Source organism: Xiphias gladius, chromosome 9 (assembly GCF_016859285.1).
Source record: "Xiphias gladius isolate SHS-SW01 ecotype Sanya breed wild chromosome 9, ASM1685928v1, whole genome shotgun sequence".
NCBI classification, from domain to species: Eukaryota; Metazoa; Chordata; class Actinopteri; order Istiophoriformes; family Xiphiidae; genus Xiphias; species Xiphias gladius.
In genome coordinates this window covers 13,974,607-13,995,663 of record NC_053408.1, presented here as the reverse complement: position 1 = coordinate 13,995,663, position 21,057 = coordinate 13,974,607, and the positions used below count along the sequence as shown (strand labels likewise).

The 21,057-nt window shown below is 38.1% G+C and overlaps 1 protein-coding gene across 1 annotated transcript; it reads right to left on the bottom strand.

The window, feature by feature from the left end:
* Window positions 1–170: 170 nt before the first annotated feature.
* Window positions 171–7,390, bottom strand: LOC120794699 (glucagon receptor-like). Its single transcript, XM_040135951.1, has 12 exons — window positions 7,294–7,390; window positions 7,012–7,138; window positions 6,074–6,215; window positions 3,754–3,860; window positions 2,998–3,154; window positions 2,669–2,828; window positions 2,198–2,258; window positions 2,009–2,078; window positions 1,758–1,849; window positions 1,426–1,564; window positions 1,205–1,246; window positions 171–722 (listed from the first exon to the last, which is right to left on the bottom strand). The coding sequence occupies exons 1-12, from the start codon at window positions 7,388–7,390 to the stop codon at window positions 651–653; spliced, it is 1,266 nt and encodes a 421-aa protein (XP_039991885.1). The 3' UTR covers window positions 171–650.
* Window positions 7,391–21,057: the final 13,667 nt, after the last annotated feature.

Genomic DNA, 21,057 nt, shown 5'->3' with positions numbered 1-21,057 from the left:
AGCCTACTGTTCATTCAACCCATCATTATTAAGTCGTACAGTGATCACCCAATACACTACTTTCTTTGAAAATGAATGACCCATCATGCAGCACTGCTTCCCTCACACATTAAAAGAGTCGATATTAACAAATATTCTTTTAATTTTTATAATCCATATGTATTATTTACTTAAAGATGTCTCGAGTCTTAAATGGTCACAATCACTTATTCACATATTCATAATTTAAAAACTTACTTAATTACTTATTCAAAGTTTTACATTTTCAAAATAAACCACATATAATCTTAAAATGTACAGTGAATGCATCAATGTATTCAGTCTGAATCTATATTTATAACATGTGGGAGTAACTCCACAGGGTCTTGAAGATGAATGAGGAAGGACACCTGCATTGCCACAGAGGACTGTCCAGTCTCATCCCGATCCCCATGCTGGATGGGGTTATCCCTGTTGACCACTGATGGACAGTGCAGCAAAGAAGCATCAGGTTGTGGGGAAGTTGGCTGAACTTGATGTCTGAAAATCAGTGAACTCTCAGGAGTGGGTGAACCATCAGGCACTGCCCTTCTCGTTGTGCTAGAAGATCTGTTGCGCTCTGCTACTGTGGCGATGGAGAAAGCGTCTACTCGAGAGTCCAGCACGGTTAGTCACTGTCCGCAGCATACAATCTCTGCCTGTATCCTCCAGCTGCGTAACTTCCTCTTCAGCTCTGTCCTCACCTGCATCCAGAGTGGAGGTGAGCCATTTCAGAGGTTAGTGTGTCATTTCATATACCCATTTTGTGTTATTTTCCAAAAGTCGTTCACCATGATCAGATAAATTAGGCACTCAAAAAACAAACAAACAAAAAAAAAACTCAGCAAGAAAAGCAACAGCAAATTGAGATTCAGAAACTCCGACCCTTGGATGAAAATGGATGACTAAAACAATACATTCTGTCTTTTTATTCTAATGCACCCTTAACTGATCTGACCAGCTGCAAGTCCCTACCTGACAACCCTAAATGGGTTTCTTAGGAAGATGACTATACTGGAGATCATCCCATTATCAGGATTATTAATAATGTTTTAATGTGATATAAGCCTAATTTTACACTTTTACACCCATGTACATTGATGTATGTGACTGGCACATATGGCTAATCAGTACCTTCTATTTAGGGTAGAAAAATTAAATGAGAATATGAGATGAAACAACAAACCTCTTTATTGGCATAGCAGTAGAGCACAGCCACTAGGAAGCCCTGCAGAGAAGCCAAATTTTAAGAAAAGTCCTGTTTAGTTTCAGCAACGTGTACTACATTTGCTAGATTCTACAAGAACAAATTAGAAGTGTCTCGACAGTTACAGGTTTTTGTTTTTTTTACAATGTCAGACATATCAGCAAGAGCAAGCAGTCATTCTCTGGTCCAGTTGAACCTACCTGAAATGAATTGAGAAAAAGCGTGAAGAAAACTTTAATAAAGCGCAGAATGCCAGTGGTCTGCTCATCTGTAGCAAAGATGAATATGACCTCATGAATCCCAAACAGAGGAATGAGGGTAAGGGTTGCCTTGGCAAGCCTAACAGGGCAAATCAAACAGCAGGCAATTTGTCAACTTTCATTTTTCTGGCTACATCTTTGCTCCTCCTCCTGCCAAAATTTATCACTGCTTTTCTGTGACAGCCTGAGCTTTGACTTGAAAAAAACAAACACACTTGAGGAATCAAATAACTCTAACTTATCGTCACTGAAAATATCCTGAGACAACTTGCCGAAGTTTGTAATCGGGGTATCCACTCTGGTTGCTGGCTCGTAATTTGGAAAGAATGACCTTCAGGATCTTCATGAAAATCAGAAAGTTGATCTGTTGATCAGAAAATCCAAACATGAATTGTTGTGTCCGGTGCTGCAAAAATATATATTATGCCATATATTTGGCGGACGAGTCCTAATTGTCAGATGTTGACACATGCAAGGGATGCCATTAAACACTGAGTCGACTATTTGCATAAGTCATCCTTACTAGTGAAGCAAAAAGAATTGGGAAACGAATGATCCACCAGTAGTTCATGTTCTCATTGACAGCCCAACACCTGGGAAGAAAAACAGATGTTACTTATTCTCCATTGTCTAATGTGAATCTGCAGGGGCACAGAGTCCACACATAAAAGGGATTAGGCACATGGGGACACACACATGCTCACACACTTACTCTTTGTTTTCTTTCAGTAGCTTCATCACTACCCAGGGAACCACAATTACAAGTGGTGTTCCTAAGACAAAGACAGTAAAGATTGCAAGATTCAGTGCTGTGGGTGCTTTCAGAAACATGCTTCAGAACTAAATAACAAAGAACGATATAAATAACTGTGTAAATGTTTCCATGGCATCCATCTAGCAGGCTACACTGCTAATACAGGGCATGCTTTGCTGCACAGAACCTGATTTAATGTGCAGTTGTTAATGGGCAAACAAGAGAGAAGTAAAGGTGTGACACTGAGGAGGTTTCTACTGTTGCAACATGCCTGACTTTTGAATTTGTGCTATTCTGTATCTCTGTGGTGAGGTGTTCTTTGGCTTAAAGTGGAATTAGATTTTACAGGGTGGCCACAACTCAAGGTACGAAGTCCTAGGAGAATTCCTCAGGTGTTTGTTAATTTGGACGCAAAGAGATTGAACTTACCCCAGCCAAGACAGATGTAAGGCAAATATTTGTTGTTGTCAATCAACACTGAGGCTATAAGCACAGAGTACAAATAAATAGCCTCTCCAAAGAACCAATAGTGATTGGCCAGGACACAGTACTGCATCATCACCTGTGCTATCCGGCAGCCAAAAGCAGCCTAGAAGAAATGGACATGAAAATAACACATACTGTAAGAGTTTAATATTTAAATTTGCCTCATTAAAGTATTAGCTTCAAATAGGATATATAAACTAAGAATCTTCATTGGTAACCTACAATAAGTAACAACTATAAACTATTAACAGTAAATTTCAAACAAGACCCACCTGGTGACTGAGCATCTCACTCACGTCAGTCTGTTTCATGATTTCTCGTCCCCAGTGGCGTTCTAGCATGGTGTCCTTGACAATGACAGATACAGCTCGCAGGATGAAGGAGAGGAAAAGGTTAGCATGAATGTAGTTCCTAGTGCAATGAAGTTTCCTGTCAGGAGACATAAAAAAAACAGAAGTTAGAATTTTGTGTATCAGGGTTTTGAATGTGTATTTTGATCTGGCATATTTGTTCTTGCATTTCCTCTAATGTTTCTTGAGCTGTTTTCATCTGATCTGCAAAAGCACACAATTTGCACCTATTTGTATTTTTAAAAATATAATACTGTTGTTTGATCACCTTTTAATCACTTTACTTTTCTCTCATCACTACGCCCACCAAAAGCAGTAAAATTAGTCCCAAAAAAACGCAAAGTTGAGAGCGGTTGATTCCATTCACTATTTGCTTAAAAAATACAGTCTTCTTTACCTCTATTAGTACTTGGTTTTATGAATGCCGAGGATCTTGACAGTTCTAGGTTATCTTATTTGTATAAAGAATTAAACTTGCTGCATATTATTTATTAGCTAATTATCTATTTTCATTTGAAAGCATCTCTCTCTGCATCTGTCAAAGAGGACAGAATGAGTCAAGCACACATTAGTGGTACTAACCTCTAATGAGTCATCATCTTTTCCAGAGTACCATGAGATATGTTTGACGTGTTAATATGACAACGAAAATGATTGCACATCTGTTAGACAGCTTACCTAAAGCTCAGGAGAATGATAAGAGCTGTTATGAGCGTCAAGAGGGACACGGAATAGCCAACAGTGTACAGCATCCTGAAGCTCACCATCAATTGTTTGAACCACAGCTGTAAAGACAAATCCACACTTGTCATTTTTTTGCAAGTCAGATCTCATAAATTACATCACTACTATAACCTCAATTAAGTTGACACTGAAGACAGAATAAGAGCTAAAGTATAAAGGCCTCAGGCATTTAATAATGTTTCCAGGATTACTGTCGTTCACTGTACGAAAAACAAACAAAGTAGTGTTGTTGGATGTAAATCCACCATAAAAGATTTCTGCGACCGGTTGAATGAAAGACATGACTGTCAGGAAAATGTATCTTGAGAGAAGGTGAAAGGTGAGAGCTGAAAGTTTTGAACCAATCACATCTTGCAGACATGAAGCTGTGACTGAATGATAATTTTCTGATGTTAAATGCTGATATTGCCAAAGTGACAGGCTGAATATCTTGGTGTGGTTTTAGACTTTCTCAAAATGTTATAAGTGACAAAATAAAGTCAAATTTCTGTTAACTCGAGTATTGCCAAGAACCTCTCACTCATGCTTTCATTCAGCAAGATTACTATAGGTCCTTACTCACCAAAATGCCCCAGATATCAACTGGCTGCCTCCAGCTTGTACAAAAGTACAGCTGCCAAGGTCCTCACAAGAGGTACAGAATTTTAGCACATGCACCCTGCATTGATTAATTCTAATCTTTATATATTTTTTTAAAGTTTTACTGCTTTTTCTAAAGGTCCTGTCCATCCACACAAGCGTTTCCACTTATTCTCACTGATAAACGACACTCCAATCAATCACCTCAGTGGCTGATTTCACTGTCAGTTACAAAGTCAATTACGTGAGGTCACCAAACACAAAACGGTCAGAACAATAAAGGCGCAACTTCTCCCATCCAAATATCTGCAACAAAGCCAAAATACGCCAGAGGTCTAATTAGGCAGCAAGTGAAAACACCAGGGATTGGTGATCCAGCGTGTGCAGGGCCTTTAAGGCACAGACAGACCTTGCACCATTCCACAGACTGACTGTCCGTGGGTCAGGCTGGAGACAGAGCACATGAGGGCATTTGCTGTCAGGATTTCAAAGCTCTGGAATAGCCCTCTGTTGGATATCAGGTGAGCAACCTCAGCATCCTCTTTTAAAATGGTTATTATAAAACCTGCAATAACAGATTTGTGCTCACTTGGGAGCAGCCGAAACAAGTAGTAAGCACAACGTGGACACGTTATCAACTTTTAAGTTGACATGGCAAACGTGTAAGCTAGCAGCTAGCAAACAGCTACCTATTTACACATCCAGCAGACACAGAGAAAAATATCCCTCCACTACGTTCTCCAGCTTGTTGCTAACTTTGTGCGTCTGCAGTTTGGTACAGGATAGGTAGTGTAAAGTCAGGTTTTGTTTTGTTTTTTTGTTTGTCTGTTTTTTTTGCTCAAAACAGCTGCGTGCATTGAAGTCACAGTCCATAAAACTAAAACAATGACCTGAAAGTCGCTAAATAGCTACATAGAGCTGAGGAGAACTGCAGAGTAGGGTTCGTGACAAGTGACACCTTTCCTATCCATGTAGTCATGTTATGTATTGTTAATATAATAATAGTGATTATACCTTATACCTGCTTCGAAGACTTTTTTTTAAAAATTGGCTTTTAGTTTTACCAGACAGATGCTAGATATTTCATTCGTGTAAATTATATTATGCATCTCACGTAAACGTATATAAATTCACGTGAATACAGAGTTAACTGAGTTAGCTGCAGCTGGATTCCTGCCACGGATTCGTGTTACTTTTGCTGATAGTCCTACAAAGGTGAGTTATGTTGGGCTGAATGCCAGTTAACAGTATGTGTCAACTCCCTATACACCATATGCCTCTATCAAATCACTAATGGTTATGTTCAACTATGTCTCTCAGGTTTTTACACCTGCAGTTTGGGGATAAAAGGTTAGCTTTGAGAGCTGACTTGTGTATCTTTCAAAACTTGCAAATTAAACATTTTTTTTCCTTTAGGACCTCTTTTACAAGGTTGATAAATGCTGCTAACTGGTATTCAACCTCATATGAATACATATCAGTTACTTCAAATTTCTTTTCCATTAGATGCTTACATGATAACCTGCATCTGCCATTAAACAACCCCTGTTTCAGCCATGCAGAGAACGCCATATAAAAGAATCTTCCTTGACGTGATACAAACATTAGCGCATAGAGAGGCGCTTACAGCTGCAACAAATTAACCCGCGAGCTGGAGACATTTTGGTTGCCATACCTCCTGTGATGTGACCTCTTTTTCCTCCTCACACTGGGTCATGTCCCTCCACACCTGCCCGCTGTCCTCTCTCTCCCAGAGGCCATCAGAGCCACACTGCCGACGCACAACTCCCTGGGACACTGGAGAAGAAACAGTCAGTCTTTCGGTAAGTACCCCGTAATTAGGGTCGCAGTGAGTTGAAGCCAATCACGGCATGCTCTGGGCAGACGACAGGTCAGTAGCCTGGACAGGTTATCATTCCAGCACACAGGGAAAAGAAACTTAAAGATACATGCATGCTCAGGTACAATGAACCCATACACGCAGACGTGCAAAATAATCTGTTTTGTTAAATGTTTATAATATTTAAAGATATATATTCTGAAGTGCTTGAAAAGATAGTTTGACATTTTCAGAAATACATTCATTTGCTCTCAAGTTAGCTGAGAAGACTAATACCAATTTCATGTCTGTATTGTAAATATGAAGCTAGAGACACAAGTGGATTACCTTAGTTTAGCACAAAACCTGTAAACGAGGGAACAACTAGCTAATGTGTCATTTTTATACTTAATTTTTTGTACTGATTAAACAAGTGACATTTATATAAGTGTTAGTGAGCCTTTATTATATTATACCTTTGGCTATTAAGTAGGAGCCAGCAGCCGGATAGCTTGACGTAGAGGTTAGTAACGCTCCATAAAACCATAACTTGTAATTTTTACACTTTAATTTTTTTATGGATTAAACAAACAAGATATAATAATTTATGAGCTTTTTGCTAAGCTAAGCTAACCGTCCCTGGCTGTATTGAACAGACAAATATGCGAGTGGTATGTAGATGAATGAATGACCTACTTCCCTAACAACCGCCAAAAACAAAAATGGAAAGAGTAAAAACTGACGTGAACACATTTGAATTTCAGTTTGTTTGATCTGTCAAAGTTCCGACTCACTGTAAGTGTGATTTACCTTTGTCATACCAAGGCAGGTAGAAAGGGCATGAGATGTTGACTACAGAACCAGCAGGAGTATCTGGCCAGCAGGCGTATCTGTCAAATGTCCTGTTACAGAACAAGCCCACTAGAAAGGAAGAATAAGAAACCGAAAAAATATATGCTCCTCAACAAAAAAGCCATAGATGATTATTTTTGATGAAATTTTAAATGGCATAGTTTTATAGATCCTTTTCCATCTCATGCCATGTTCTCTTTTGTATGAAACAAGTTTCTTCATACCTTGAGAGAGCGGCTCATTTTCTATCATTTTGACACAGTCTTCTTTATACTGGACCCACTTCCGATAAGTCTCCTCTAAGACTTTTCCACTAGCCATCTCAAACTGAAAGGATATATACAAAAAGATACCTAAGAAAAACTTTCCGTCACTTTCATGTCAAAAATTTTATTAGGTCTTCTTGGAAGAAAATTTCTGAAGATAAGTTCTGCAGTTTGGTTACTTTAAAAGTCAACATTGTCTGTCAAACTTTTCTCTAAAAAGAAAAAAATACTAATTTTGTACTTTACCAAAACTGACCTTTGGTAGTTTGAGAAATAACAGGCAGATCAAAGCCATTATGTTTTGTGTCCTGTCCATCACTGCAGACTTGTTCTTTTGGAGAGACTGAGAGGAGGAAGGAGAACAGAACAATTTTAACAGCTGGAAGAGTACGTCGTAAGTGCTGTGTACGTCTGCATTTTCCGTAAAACTGCGAAAGCATGGTTGTTCCGAGGTTTTCAAAACGGATGTGAGCCTTTGGAACTATAAAAGCTTAAATTGTCATAGATTTGGCATGCTTCTATCTGCACATCCATCAGAAGGAAAGACTTTTCAAGAGAAAGTGCTGCTGCTTAGGATATGAGGAGGCTTAGAGGATTTGAAAATTTGCTGACTCCTAGAGGCAGTAAATGTGCTCAACATGACACATACTTTGTCCCATACTACATACACACTAAGTGTAAACAATATGCACTATATACAGTACTATTTTATACTGTATACACAAAATCAATGTACTTTTCTGTTTCGTATTAACAGGAAATTATGCAGTACATGCACTGACAGGCACAAACTGCACAGTGACCTTGAAGTGCCCCGTCAAATTAAACTTAACACAAGTACAAATATTTAACTCATAACCATTATTTTGATCTCATGTTTTGCAGTGGGTAGCTCCTTCATTTCCTTTGTGCATTTCATTGTGGGACAACAGTGTAGTCAACAGCAAACTCGAAAATCAAGTATTTTTTGCCATGCATATAACTGATAACATGGTCTCTGACTTCAACATATGTCTGGAAAATGCACTATATGGTTTCATCAACTTTGATAGAAAGAAGCAAAAAGACATTTAAATATACCCTCCAGACATTTTTTAAGACTTCTGTTTGAGTATATTTTATTACAATAAAGTTCAATTATTGAGTTAAAAAAATCTTAAAATGAAACCCATTGTCCTTCATTGAAAAATTCAGACACTATGACTGTGCAAATATTATTCATTTCAAAATTTTAACTACTGGACACATGATGTCTCTCACTTCACTGAAAAGTCTGTTTTCAGTCCATATGCACTGGAGGTTTCATCACACCACATTTGTCTAAGATGTTTATTGTATCATGAGGGATATGTACACATCTTAACTCTGATTTAAGGTGAACCTCTCCCAAATCAGCACAAATGTGAAAACAGCCTTCTAGTGTCAAAAATTTCTATGCACATCGAAGCTCAAACATCGATGCACACCACCCTTCTGAGGGGGTGCAAATCTTTTTAAAAAAACTTTTTTTCGTTACTCATTGAAGAAATCAAACAGTACACTGATATAATATCCTCTTCAAAGAATAAAAATATTGTTCTAAAATTGCTAGTTCCCTTTTTTTATAATTTAATCTGAAGGCATCTCCCTGGTCTCTGTTATTGTTAATGACTTGTTTTCCTAAATAAAGGTGAGGGGGGAAAAGATTTTTTTTTAATACGATTGCGTACCTTTTTGAATGTATTTAATTTTGTCACTGTTCCAACCTGTCACACTACATACTCCAAACCTCCTTAAAATTAATGTGTTGTATGGGTTTATAATTTAGTTATAGACTTAGAGTCACTGGGACACACCAGGACTGTCTAATTTTTCACCAAAGAATAATTTTAAGGATTCTACAATACACTCTGAAACTCACTGTGAATTCTACTGTGTGTATATATAGTCATTATCACCTACACATTTATTTCTGAAGCTCTCATGCACTCTGCCTTGGAGGTACATTTGTCAGCTACGGTACAGGATGCATTAAGTCAAATTTAATGACTCTGATGTCTAAGGTTAGGTGGGGATCTTGCCAGTTCCTTTCAACCCGGCACCCTGTTAAGTTATGAGTCATGTATCATTCTGAAGTCAGCGTTTACAAAAAGACAGCCTTTCCCCCTGAACATTGGGCTATCGGAGAGATGACGGGGGCATATGTGTTACAGCAATGACTGCTGCTTCAGTGGGTTCTTGTTTTGCTGCGCTGTGACCTGATCCATCCCACAGCAGCTGTCTGGTGGGTAGTGGCACACTGCATAGCTCTGCCTGAGACCAGCTGAGGTAAAACTCAAAGCAGTTGAAAATTTAAATACACTTAAAACAGAGATAAGGACATTATAAATCTCAATTATTTTTTTAAATTCTGGAGGATGAAGAGATTATCATAATCCCACCAAAAGGCTATATCTTGTTTTCTACCCATCATTTATCTGTTAAAGTCTTTGACCACGAGGCAGTGTAAATTGCCCATACGACTTTGATAAAATGTTTTTTTCAGTTTGTCCCATTTTGTCAAAAAACGGGATATTGTGTTGAGAAATATTTTTGGTTGGCACTGTGGCCTATAGTGGTGCTGTGGCACACCCCACAGGTTAACCTGAGGCCGTCATATAGTGGGCCTCAGAGGAAAGCAGCCTCAGAGGGCTTCATGTCCCGACAATCCATGGGGGTGGATTTGATTTTACTCTCCTGGTAGTTGGTATTTAACAGTCAGTGCCTGTGGCAGCTCAAGGAATGAGACCACATCGGGTTCAGTTTCTTTCCATCATGTCTAACACGAGCCCCCCCGTTTTAGACATGATGGAAAGAACCATAATGTAAAAAAAAACAAAAAAAACTGAGTAGCTATCAATACTTAATAATTGAAAGCCAGTGGTGTTTAACAGGCTAACGGGCATTTCACACCTAAAATTTCAAATATTGGATATCTCAAATCTTTAGTCCACTAAACTCCACTCCACATTGGCTTTATCCTCGACTATTCAGGGTTATCCCAACAACCTAGACCTAAGATCACATGTGCCCAACATCGATTGAATCTTTGTTGTTTAATCAGGACTCATCAAGCTGTGAATGTTCTGAAGATATTTAAACCTGCTTGACTCTGATTTTCAATTGTGAAAATTGCCTTAAACCTGGGCTTATTGAAACAGCAGCTGTAATGTGATTTACAGCTGTTATAGGTCTGTGTGCCTTTCAGCTTGTTGTGAGCCAGTGCAATGCGGACCACATACTCTAGGTCTTTTTAGGCTTGTTAGGGCTCCATGCAAGGCCAGGTGAAATGGTGCTGCAAGGAACACAATTAAAAAGTCACTCCACAAATTCACTACTTACTTCACACCTGGCAGGAATGGGTTGGTTGTTTTTACTGTAAGGTAGCAGTTTCTATTCTATTCTGTTCTATTCTATTCTATTCTTATAATGTTTACCAGTTCAAAAATTCTGTAACAGACCCTTGAAAGTCCTATGCAGTTAATATAATGCATTGACTGAGTCATCATAAATAATAAAAGAAAAACGAACAACATGAGCAGATCAAGAACATCCTGCTAGAGCATCTATAGCATCCATAAGCACCTGAACTGCATATGAAAGCCCCTACAGCAAACACATCTCACAACATTTACTAAAGCCTCATGTGAATAAACAACGTATAATGCTTTTAATTGGCAGTGCATGCAGTTCTGCACTTACAGGCTTCTTTCAACACTTCGGAACAGTTGCATTGTAAATACTGTAGGCACAGCATCCCTTCAAATATGCACAAAATGGGCTTGGATGATCTTTTTCAAGAGAGAGTTATGCATTTTCTCTGTTTCATATTGCTTAAATCAAGCTGTAAGAATTATCAGCGGATTTAATACCACTATAACGACCATTTTTAAACGGCTGTCAAAACACTTATGTGTTTGCACAGAAGTAAAAAGCATCTAATATTGTTAGTTTGGTTTATTTTTCTTACTTACAGAATGTCGATGTTGTAACATGTCTCTAAACGTGTATAATGCGTTTGGGGCATCTTCTGAAGAAAAACAGTGTCTGGCAGGCTACTACTGAAGACAAAAGAGTACAAAACACGAGTTGTCACTTACAGATTAGTGGTCCCAGGGCGGAGGAGGCTGCTCTCGGAGACGCTCCGTCCTGAGCCGCGCTCTGTGACCGGCAGACTGCACCTTGCCTGTCTGTCCGTGATGCTCTGCCCAGCGCAAGGATGCCTGTCAACACGCCGCCTGCTCCCGCTGGTGTTCACCATGATTTTCCGATGTTGAGCAAACTCCGTAAACAAGCAACTCCTTGTTACCGACGGCCTGCTGTGGCTTATGAAAGCCCCCCAGGACTACCCGTACAAAGGCTTTTTTTTTCCAGCCTCACCGAGAGATCGATCATATATCATTTCTCTCTACAGTCAAGCACAGGCCGGGAGGGTTAAATACACGACCCGCGCTTTGGACCAGCAAAAAGGGGTGGTGGTGGTGGTGGTGGTGTTAATATGTAATTATAATTAATTTATAATTATCTAGAAAGACGCACACACACACACGTCCTTCATCAAGTGAACAATGGTCCTCTTAACGACACCGTACAAACCACTTCATGCCGTCAGGCACAGTTTCGGCATATCTATGTGGAGACGGTTAAAACTCCACAAGAATCTGCTGCAGGAGCTGAGTCGGCATGAAGCACGAAGTGTGATCTCGTCGGGACATTCACCCACAGTACCAGCTTGTGAAACACTGAACATCTTGTACCTGTATCTAATTACAAGGAGACACGATCAGCGTAGTCATGCAGTCTCTGTAGTGATGTGCCGTAGTGTAGTTTTAGGGTCGTAGAACTGCTTATAAAGTGATCAAATGCATCATTAAGAGAATTAAGACTAGGATGCCCAGATGAGTTTAATTCGGGGATTAGGATCATCCATTAATCTATTTTTATGGGGGTTAATATTTCATTATTATGATGATTGGGGTTATGTGGGTTTAATTTTACTGTTAGAACTAATAATTCTCTGGTTTAGGTGTAATCTAGTGGTGAAACAATTAATTGATTAATCAATTGGTCAATCAATCTTTTAATTGCTGAAGTCATTATTCAAGCAAGAATCAAAAAAACATTCACAGGCTCTAGGTTCTTAGATGATGTGCTGCTTTTCGACAACTGCAGCAGCTTCGTGTTTAATGGACACACATCTTCTCATCTAACTCTCTGTCAGGAAGCAAATCAGTGTATCTCCCAAAGTGTTGAACTTTTGCTTTAACGTTAAACTTCAGCCTAGAAATGCAAGAAATGGTCCAGTGATGCTTTTGAAGTGACACCCGTCTTTTTTTAAATCACCCAATGACAAAAAGTTCATTATCTATCAACTACCCAAACCTGCTAAGGAATATGGGTTTCATAGTAACATTCATAGGTAACAATAAACAGGACAAAATCTGTTAAGTGTATAAAAAAAGATGGTATGTCGAAGGCCTAAGTTACTCTCTTTCTGTCTGTCTCCAGGTTGTGGTTACATGACCTGCATCTTAGACCACTGGGCCACAGAGACATCTAAAATCAAAATGTCTATACTGATTAATCACGCAATATGGGAAATAATTAAAAATTTGATCATATTCAAAGTAAATTGTTGCAACATGGAATGTTCTGTTTGGTGAACTCGTGTCGTCACTTTCATTATTCAGTGCGCTCAAAGTCGTAATCAGTAGGAACAAATTAACATGTGCCCACAATTTACAAATATTTTTTAAATGAATGTGCATTATTCAGTTCCTATGGCAAGCTTCTGATTTCCTTCACATGCTATAATTAGTTGCATTTGCTTGATTGAATTGGTTTATATAGTTTCTTATTCATTTAGTGTTTACTAGATATATAAAGTTGAAATAACTGATAGGTATGATAAACTCGGGATGAGTTGAACCCTAATTTATCATCAGTATGCACACTGAAGGGCTCACTGGTGATTATCAGGCAGAACTAAACATGAAGGAGAAGTTTTGTTGCATTGTAGACACTTACACAGACCACAGAATTTTAAATCGTTATCGTGTATTCTCTGTCTTTCTGATGCTACAGCGGCTAGGGAACTGAGCCATTATACAGCCCCTAATTAGACGTGATGGTTTAATCAGCCTAACAAGGCAGAGTCAGTCAGGAAAACCTTTCTCCATCAGATTCTCACTATGGTGATGGGAGTGTCCTTATATTTGAATCAAAATATGGTGGCAGTGGACTGTTTGTCTGATCAAACCACAACCAAAAACTGTGCTACAAGAACGGTGAGACGGAACCAAAACGGTAAAGTTGTGGGTTGCAAAACTCAAAAAGACGCCATGAAGCTCATGAAAGATGAGGTGGAAAAGTCTGGTGATAATTTAATGTAGATTCATCGGTATGAGTGACCCCTTTCAAATTACACATGGTCTTTTGATCCATTGTTAGTTTAAAAATATTGATTATAGCTCCTTTATGACTGCTCTGCAAGAACAGAAAAAATTCACTGTACAGTAATCATGATCTAATAAAAAAAAACACAATGCTCATTCCCAAATCTTATACACAAGCCAAGATCTGGACTCACACACAATGCATGCTGGGATAGTCAGATTATTTTATTGTACATATGAAGTGTGCTGCATAATTTAGTTTTGGTCGTTAAATTGATCACCAATCATTTTCCAAGATATTAGCTCAACGGGGAACAAATCACCAAGGAGAGAGCCTTAGGGAATCAATCCGGTGAGAATAAGCGTTTGCTGAAGTTTGACCTTGGTCCTCTGAAAGAGTCTTACATTAGGTCCAGTTTTTTTCCACGCGCACACATGCATACACACGCATCACACACACACACACACACACAAACTTTTATCATTTTCAGCACTGGCGTTGGGTTGGCAGATGTACTGACTAAATTATAACTGTATAAATTCTCATGCATTTGAAACACCCAGACATGGATGCTCCCAGAATTAGACTGATTTCTAGTTTTGATTGTCAAAAAATAAAAATTCTACAAAGTGACCCGTGTGAAATTAAAACTGTCTCACTCACACTTTACACACACTGACACTGCAGTTTTCCATGCAGAATGAACATGTTGAAAACAAACTGCAAATGTACCCTTTATTAATTGGTTAAGTAATCATGTTTGTGTAAGAAATAACTCCAAACAAGTTATTGTGCATGTCATCTTTGAATTATCTCTTCATAGATTATTTTGACTTGAGTAAGATTAGATAATTTTATAATCGCGAGCCGGAAGCTGGTTTGGTCATCCATGCTCAATGACAGTTGATAAAAAAGTCACAAGGCGGACAGGTCAAAGCGGACAACATATGACAGATACCGCCACAACAGCAGTCACGCTAAAAAATTAGCACATATTCCAAGAGGACATTAGTGTTGCTCAGAAGGCTGTCTAGCCTCTAAATTGAAAAACAATCTATTTTATAAAATCAAGTTATTAATAAATTAACAGACCAATCGTGAACAATTCTCCTTAAAAATGTTCACTGTAACAACAGTGCATATGACATTAAACCTTAAAAATTAAATTAAAGACAAAAAAAGCCAGTATCACGTCGTTCAAACATTTCACAACTTTTTACACTACATGCTTATGGATCGTCAGTAGGGCAGGGCTTGTCCTCTCATGCTCTCATTCAAAATAGTCTCAAGTCTTTACAAATTTATGTTAGAATACAAGCAACTAGCACTTCATTTAAACAATTTATGGTTGCCAGACTTATCTCTCATTAAAATAGATACCTGCTAATAGTTAGCATCATCAAATAGCATTCTTTCATCTAGGAATCTGGACCATCAATTGATTGATTATAAATGTAATCATAGATTTCATGTTTCCCCAAGATGATTATCTGAAATGAAAATACTTTAGTCCTCTTATTGTTCATTTTGCTCTAATGGCAAACCAGGAACTTTAATTTCCATGGTATGGGAATGTCAAAATGTGATGTGAAAACTATTTGTGATACTCTTTCTGCCATTGTTGGTAAATTCATTTATTTCTGTCTCAAGGACAGAGGGGGGCTGGGAGGGCTGGGGACAGTAGCGGGGGGGGGACTGAGTCAACTATAAGTGTTGGTTTTGTTGAATAATTGTTTTCTTTCACAGGTCATGCAATGTTTCATTTATATTTTTATTTTCCCGCTTTGTATTTAGTTGTATTTTCATACTTGCAATTGGCATGCGCTACATTAGAAGTTGATAGTTTGTAGAGAGAAGGATGCATAACTAATGTGACGATGTATTATGTATCCCAAAAGAGATATGTAATGACCCATGTTTCTTTTGTTTTAAGATACAAAACAATCAAAAAAGCTGTGGGCACACAAGCCCTTTTAAATAACTGTGGAGCATCTTGGGATCAGTCACCCAAAGCACTTTTTAGACACCTAAAAAAACCACGCAAGGGATGACCTTCAAACTGGTAAAACTATGGTTTGAACCTTCCTCCTGGTTCTTTTCCTCCAAGACCTTTTCCAATCAATCTGGAGTCAAAGTTTTTTCTTTAAACTACATTCAGTTTAGAAGAGAAAATATATTTTATTTTACTATCAAGGACGGTGGTATTGCAACCTTTTTGATTTCATAGTAAATGGGTGTATATCATTTGAAAGTGGTTGGATATTTTAGAATTATTATGTTTCCTGATTGCCATCATAAAGTCAGTTTATAGAGTCAAGCAGAAGCACAGCATTTTATTGTTGCTGCCGTTGATGCTGCTTAATGCTGAATAGTCTACAAGTAATTTAAATAAATAGGAATTCAAAAACACACACTTTTTTGGTCATTTTTTTCTTGGTTTATTGTGTTGGTTGTTAATTCAAGATCTTTTTATAATTAAACCATATCTGAACAAGACCCAGCAGCTAAATAAAAGATTTAAAATACTATCCCAATCAATCATCCCAGTGGTTAAGAAAGCCAGTCAGAGAGCCAAAATAGAACAGAAGGCATTTCATCAATAATGCCTGGCATCTCCAAAATGTCTACCAACGTGTTAGTCATGTACAATTGGCTCAGCAAACCAAGCTTTGTCTACCCTCATCACAGATTGCTGAATGAAGCATTCCCTAACAATGGATTTTTTTTTTAGAAGAAATTAAATCAGTGCATGGAAAATTATAAACAGCCCACATTGTGAAGACGATGCAGAGGCTGCAAGGTATTTTTCTGTCTAATACCACATCAATCTCTATCAGCGTACTTACCCCTATAGCCAAGGCTGTGCTATACATACAGTACAACCCACATACAGCCTTCTGTATAGAGAGCAATATCAAATAATAATGGTAGTCTCCTTCAGTGAGAGTCAATGCAATATTGGAACCTGAACACTGGCATTTGTTGATATTTTTGACATTAAACTGATTACTGGAATCACGTTTTTCTTACAACTTATATGACGAATGATGTTGAAAAACCAAATGATGAAGTACTGAAGTGGTACGAGTCAGCAAATCTTCATATTTGCTCGTCATATTGGCTCTCCCTGTAGGTATTCAACTTTAAAAGAATAATTTGACATTTTGGGACATTTCTTGCAGAAAGCTGGTGAGAAGATCAATACCACTCTGACATATGTATGCTAAATATGAAGCATGAACCAGGAAGTGACTATCTTAGCTTAGCTTAAAGACTGGAAACAGGGGGAAACAGCTAGCTTGACACTTGCCAAAGGTAATAAAAACCATCTATCAGGATCCCTAAACTTCACTAATAGACACTTTATATCTTGATACATCCTGTTTTTCTTTACATTACCATTTTTGTACAGATTTAGGTGGATTTCGTTGGATGGAGTCAGGCTAGCTTGTTTCCTTTGTTCCCAATTCCTGTGATAAGCTAACCGGCCGCTAGCTCTAGCTTTATATATTGTACACACATTAAAATGGTATCGATCTTTTCATGTAGTTCAACGTAAGAAAGCAAATAAGCTTTTTTCCCAAAGTATCTTTCCCTTTAAATATTAGCTTCATATGTGAGATTCTTGAGATTGACAGGTTTGAAATGTTTGCTGTTGTCTAGTAAACGTGGACGATTTATTTCCTCAAATGAAACCATCGGTGCATTTATGCCACAATAGAATAGAGAGTTTGAAGTGGTAATGGGACCAAGGTTATTCCTGTAGTTTTGTTTACCATCTTCCTCATGAAAACATTTCATTGCCAGGATCCCTGGAGATTAATGGGGCTGAGAAGGGCATGAGCACAACATATCTGAGGGCATTTTGGTATTTATTTCTCCTTTCTTGTTTTGATTCGTTCATCCTGGGGTCTGTTTCTGTGACATCATTGAGATGCTGGATAAATGAGAAGAGACCTAAGAGCAGAGTGGCAAGTCAAATTACAGACAGGACTATTGCTATTTTTGGGGAGTGGGAAAGCCATTTCCCTATCACCTCTGTAAATTCATATATGGATCTGTGACAGTTATACTATGTAATTCAAATTCAATCTGTAGCCAAAAAGGCTGTTATTGCTTTCCCTGTGTCCCTATTCCATTTCAATGTTATTATAAACCAAGAGCTTTACATCAGTCATTCAATTAAAATAGCAGCACAAATGACATGAACTGTATAAAATCTTTAAAAAAAAAAAAGAAAAGCTGAAGAATTCAAGAGAATAAAATATCATAAGTGAACAATTAAAAATTTTATTACAAATCTAAAATGGCCCAAACTTCTATTAATAGCAAATGAAATAAGATGCATTTTTAGCTTTGATTTGAAATTAATAAGTGTCTCAAATCGAAGTTTTCTCCAGATACTGTATGTGCATCTTCATAATATTTTAATTTAAATCTGTTCGTGGACCAGTGCCTGAAGACCTTAGATGTTTTCTGGGTTTATGTTGTATCAGAAGACTGGAGATATACTTTGAACCTTAACTATTTTTGGAGAGCTGAAGCAGTATTTTAAAATAATTTATTTAATAAATTGCAATTTTACTAGCAATTTGACACAGGGAGTGCTTACTTTTCTTAGGACTCAAGCAGCAGCGTACTGAATTAGCTTTTGGAGAGCTTTAAAAGGTGCTATATATAAGTTTTTGCTATTGCTACATAGCCAACATCAGCATTGAAAGCTGTTTATTTACCGGTCTAGAAGAAACGTTGCAAGTTCAGCATTCAACTTCATTCCTTTACTCACCAAGAGTAAAGGAATGCAGTGAAAAGCAACACCAATGTTAACTCTTGTTTTACTTCTATTTCTATCAATTCTTTTCTTCTACTGAAGTCAACATGCTAACCAGCTAGCCCAATTCCCAAAGTCATTTTTGTAAATAAAATTGAGAGAACTGGTTCATCATAGTAGCCAATAAATGGGCAAGGACAGAGTTGTCCCGACCAATGGAAAATCAGGAACAGGGCAGTTTTTTGTGTACAAACCAATGCATATACTTTCTTGCCAGCTTGAGAGGGTCACGCATAAATACTCCAAGAGATTCAGGCACATTTTGGTAGGAACTGAGTATAGGGACCATTGTGTATATGCACAGCAGAGAAACTGATTATGCTGCAGGATTGGACTGAGAAGTTTTGTAATCCGTTTTGATAGGTTTTATCGTCGATGCTGGATGGATACTGTCGACGTTTTTTGTTATATTTACATTCTGACAACTTGTGTAATCTTTTAATCTTCTATTGTATCAGTGCGAAAGGAGGCAATGTCAGGGTGCCCCTCATGGCTTAGGGGTGATGCTTACCATGAACGGCAATGTCCCTGGATTGAATGTGGCTGGGCATTTTTGTTCTATCTTTACCGTTTCCTGTCATCTCTCTACTATGACTATCTACTAAAGGTATAAAATGCCCCAAAAAATAATTTAAAGGGCATGCATTCAGGTCACTTTTTCACATGATACCACCCCTCCTAGTACCATTGAATGGCAAAACAAAACCACAGTATGGCTGCTATGAATGGGGGAGAGCCGCACCATATGAAACAAGGTCCTCACTGTGTCAGCTGTTGTCACACCAAGCCATTTCGGATAAATATTTGTTATAATGTGTAAACATAAAGAGCAATTTTCTCTGACACCGGGTTTACCTCATGCACTACAGACATATAGGAAATACAAGTTATGAAAGTGTCCTTCCTACCCTCCTGTGTGTTATTGTCCAAAGTTTGTCTGCAGTTCACTTTGTGGTGACTTTGCTCGCTGTGTCCTTAAAGGTCTTCAGTACGTGCTGTTTGGAAGCAGCACACATCCTGATGTTGCCATTAAGGTAAAGCTGTTAAAGATGTGATCTTCCCTGTGGTTTGAGCTAAGGAACTTAATTTTCTTCTATAGAGGTTCCTTTGTATAACACAATTATTCATGGACAGTCATCAGTTTCCATTCAGATCTTCTGATTTAAGGAGGTTTTCTTTGTTGAGAGTGAGGGAAGAAACTGTGTGTCAAAGACAGAGGCATGTGTAATATTACTAATTGCAACTATAATATAAAATATTGCTTAATTAAATGTTTTTAATAAAGTATTGTAATATGTAGCCAATACAAGGAATAGGATGATGAATTCATTGGCATACCTGGCTCAATACAGCATGTCACAATGATTATGGCTACACATTAGACAGTGACTCTCAAGTGCCTTTTAAAATGACCAATAAAAGAAATGACCAAGTCCTAATCACAATTCCTTTTAAACCATGTAGCTGTTCGGTATTTTCTGCTGTGAGTTGACAAAAATATCTCACTGAGAATTCAAGCTGCCACTCCAATTATTGAAAAGTCAACGAGATCGAATACAGTCTGGAGGTACTGTGGCATCCAATGATGGCTATGCAAATAAAATACAGTAAGAAAGGAGTGAGGAGGAAAAATGAAAAATGCAAAATCTTCCTGCTGATTACTGCTGGGAGCAAAATGGTACTCCTGGGCGTGATGATGCTGGAAGTCTGAAATATGCATATGAACACACTGCCTCAGATTTATAAAGCAGAGTGGATGTATGGTTCATAAATCTCAATCAGTGTGCGCCAGCCTGATTACAGACCCCACAGACATGTATGGATGTATACATGTCTGAGAAAAACTGCTTGCGTAATGAATATATCTTAGGTGTGTCAACTAAAAGATTGGTTAAGAAGAAGTTCTTGAGTGGGGAAATAGTGTATGCATGATTTTTGTGCATGTACGTTGTTTACACATCTAGCCTCTGAATCCCATTTTAGACTTCAGAGGCCATTCAAGGACAGATTGTGTGTGTGTGTGTGTGTGTGTGTGTGTGTGTGTGTGTGTGTGTGTGTGTGTGTGTGTGTGTGTGTGTGTGTGTGTGTGTGTCATACCCATCCATAGTCAGTATTATCTGTCCACAAGCAATGCAGCTAGGGGAACAAAACTAAGGTGTCACATGTAACTAAGCCAAGTGCAAAATGCTAAGCCAAACAGACATAAAAAAGAATTTTTGAATTTCATTTGACAGAAAAAACATCTGGCTGTCCTACTTGTAACACATGTTGGAGGTTGTCCTGAAACAGGAAGGCAAGTTAAGTTTCACAGGCTACCAAAGAAAACCAAGCAACAAAATGGACGCTTAATTTGCTGGCTGTAAGCATTAGTCACAATTGTCTTACTTCGGTGACCTGCGTGTTAAAAGGTTTAAAGGAATATAGTCTGACATGAAACTGTACACCATTTAACAACAGCTAGAGCCTAGAGATTCCTG

Excerpts from the sequence above, each read along its gene's own strand:
- LOC120794699 (XM_040135951.1), bottom strand. The coding sequence starts at position 7,390 with ATGGCTAGTGGAAAAGTCTTAGAGGAGACTTATCGGAAGTGGGTCCAG. Across the intron at positions 3,861-6,073 it reads AAGAGGTCACATCACAGGAG|CTGTGGTTCAAACAATTGAT; the intron begins GTATGGCAACCA and ends TTGTCTTTACAG. Across the intron at positions 1,565-1,757 it reads TACCCCGATTACAAACTTCG|GCTTGCCAAGGCAACCCTTA; the intron begins GCAAGTTGTCTC and ends TTGCCCTGTTAG.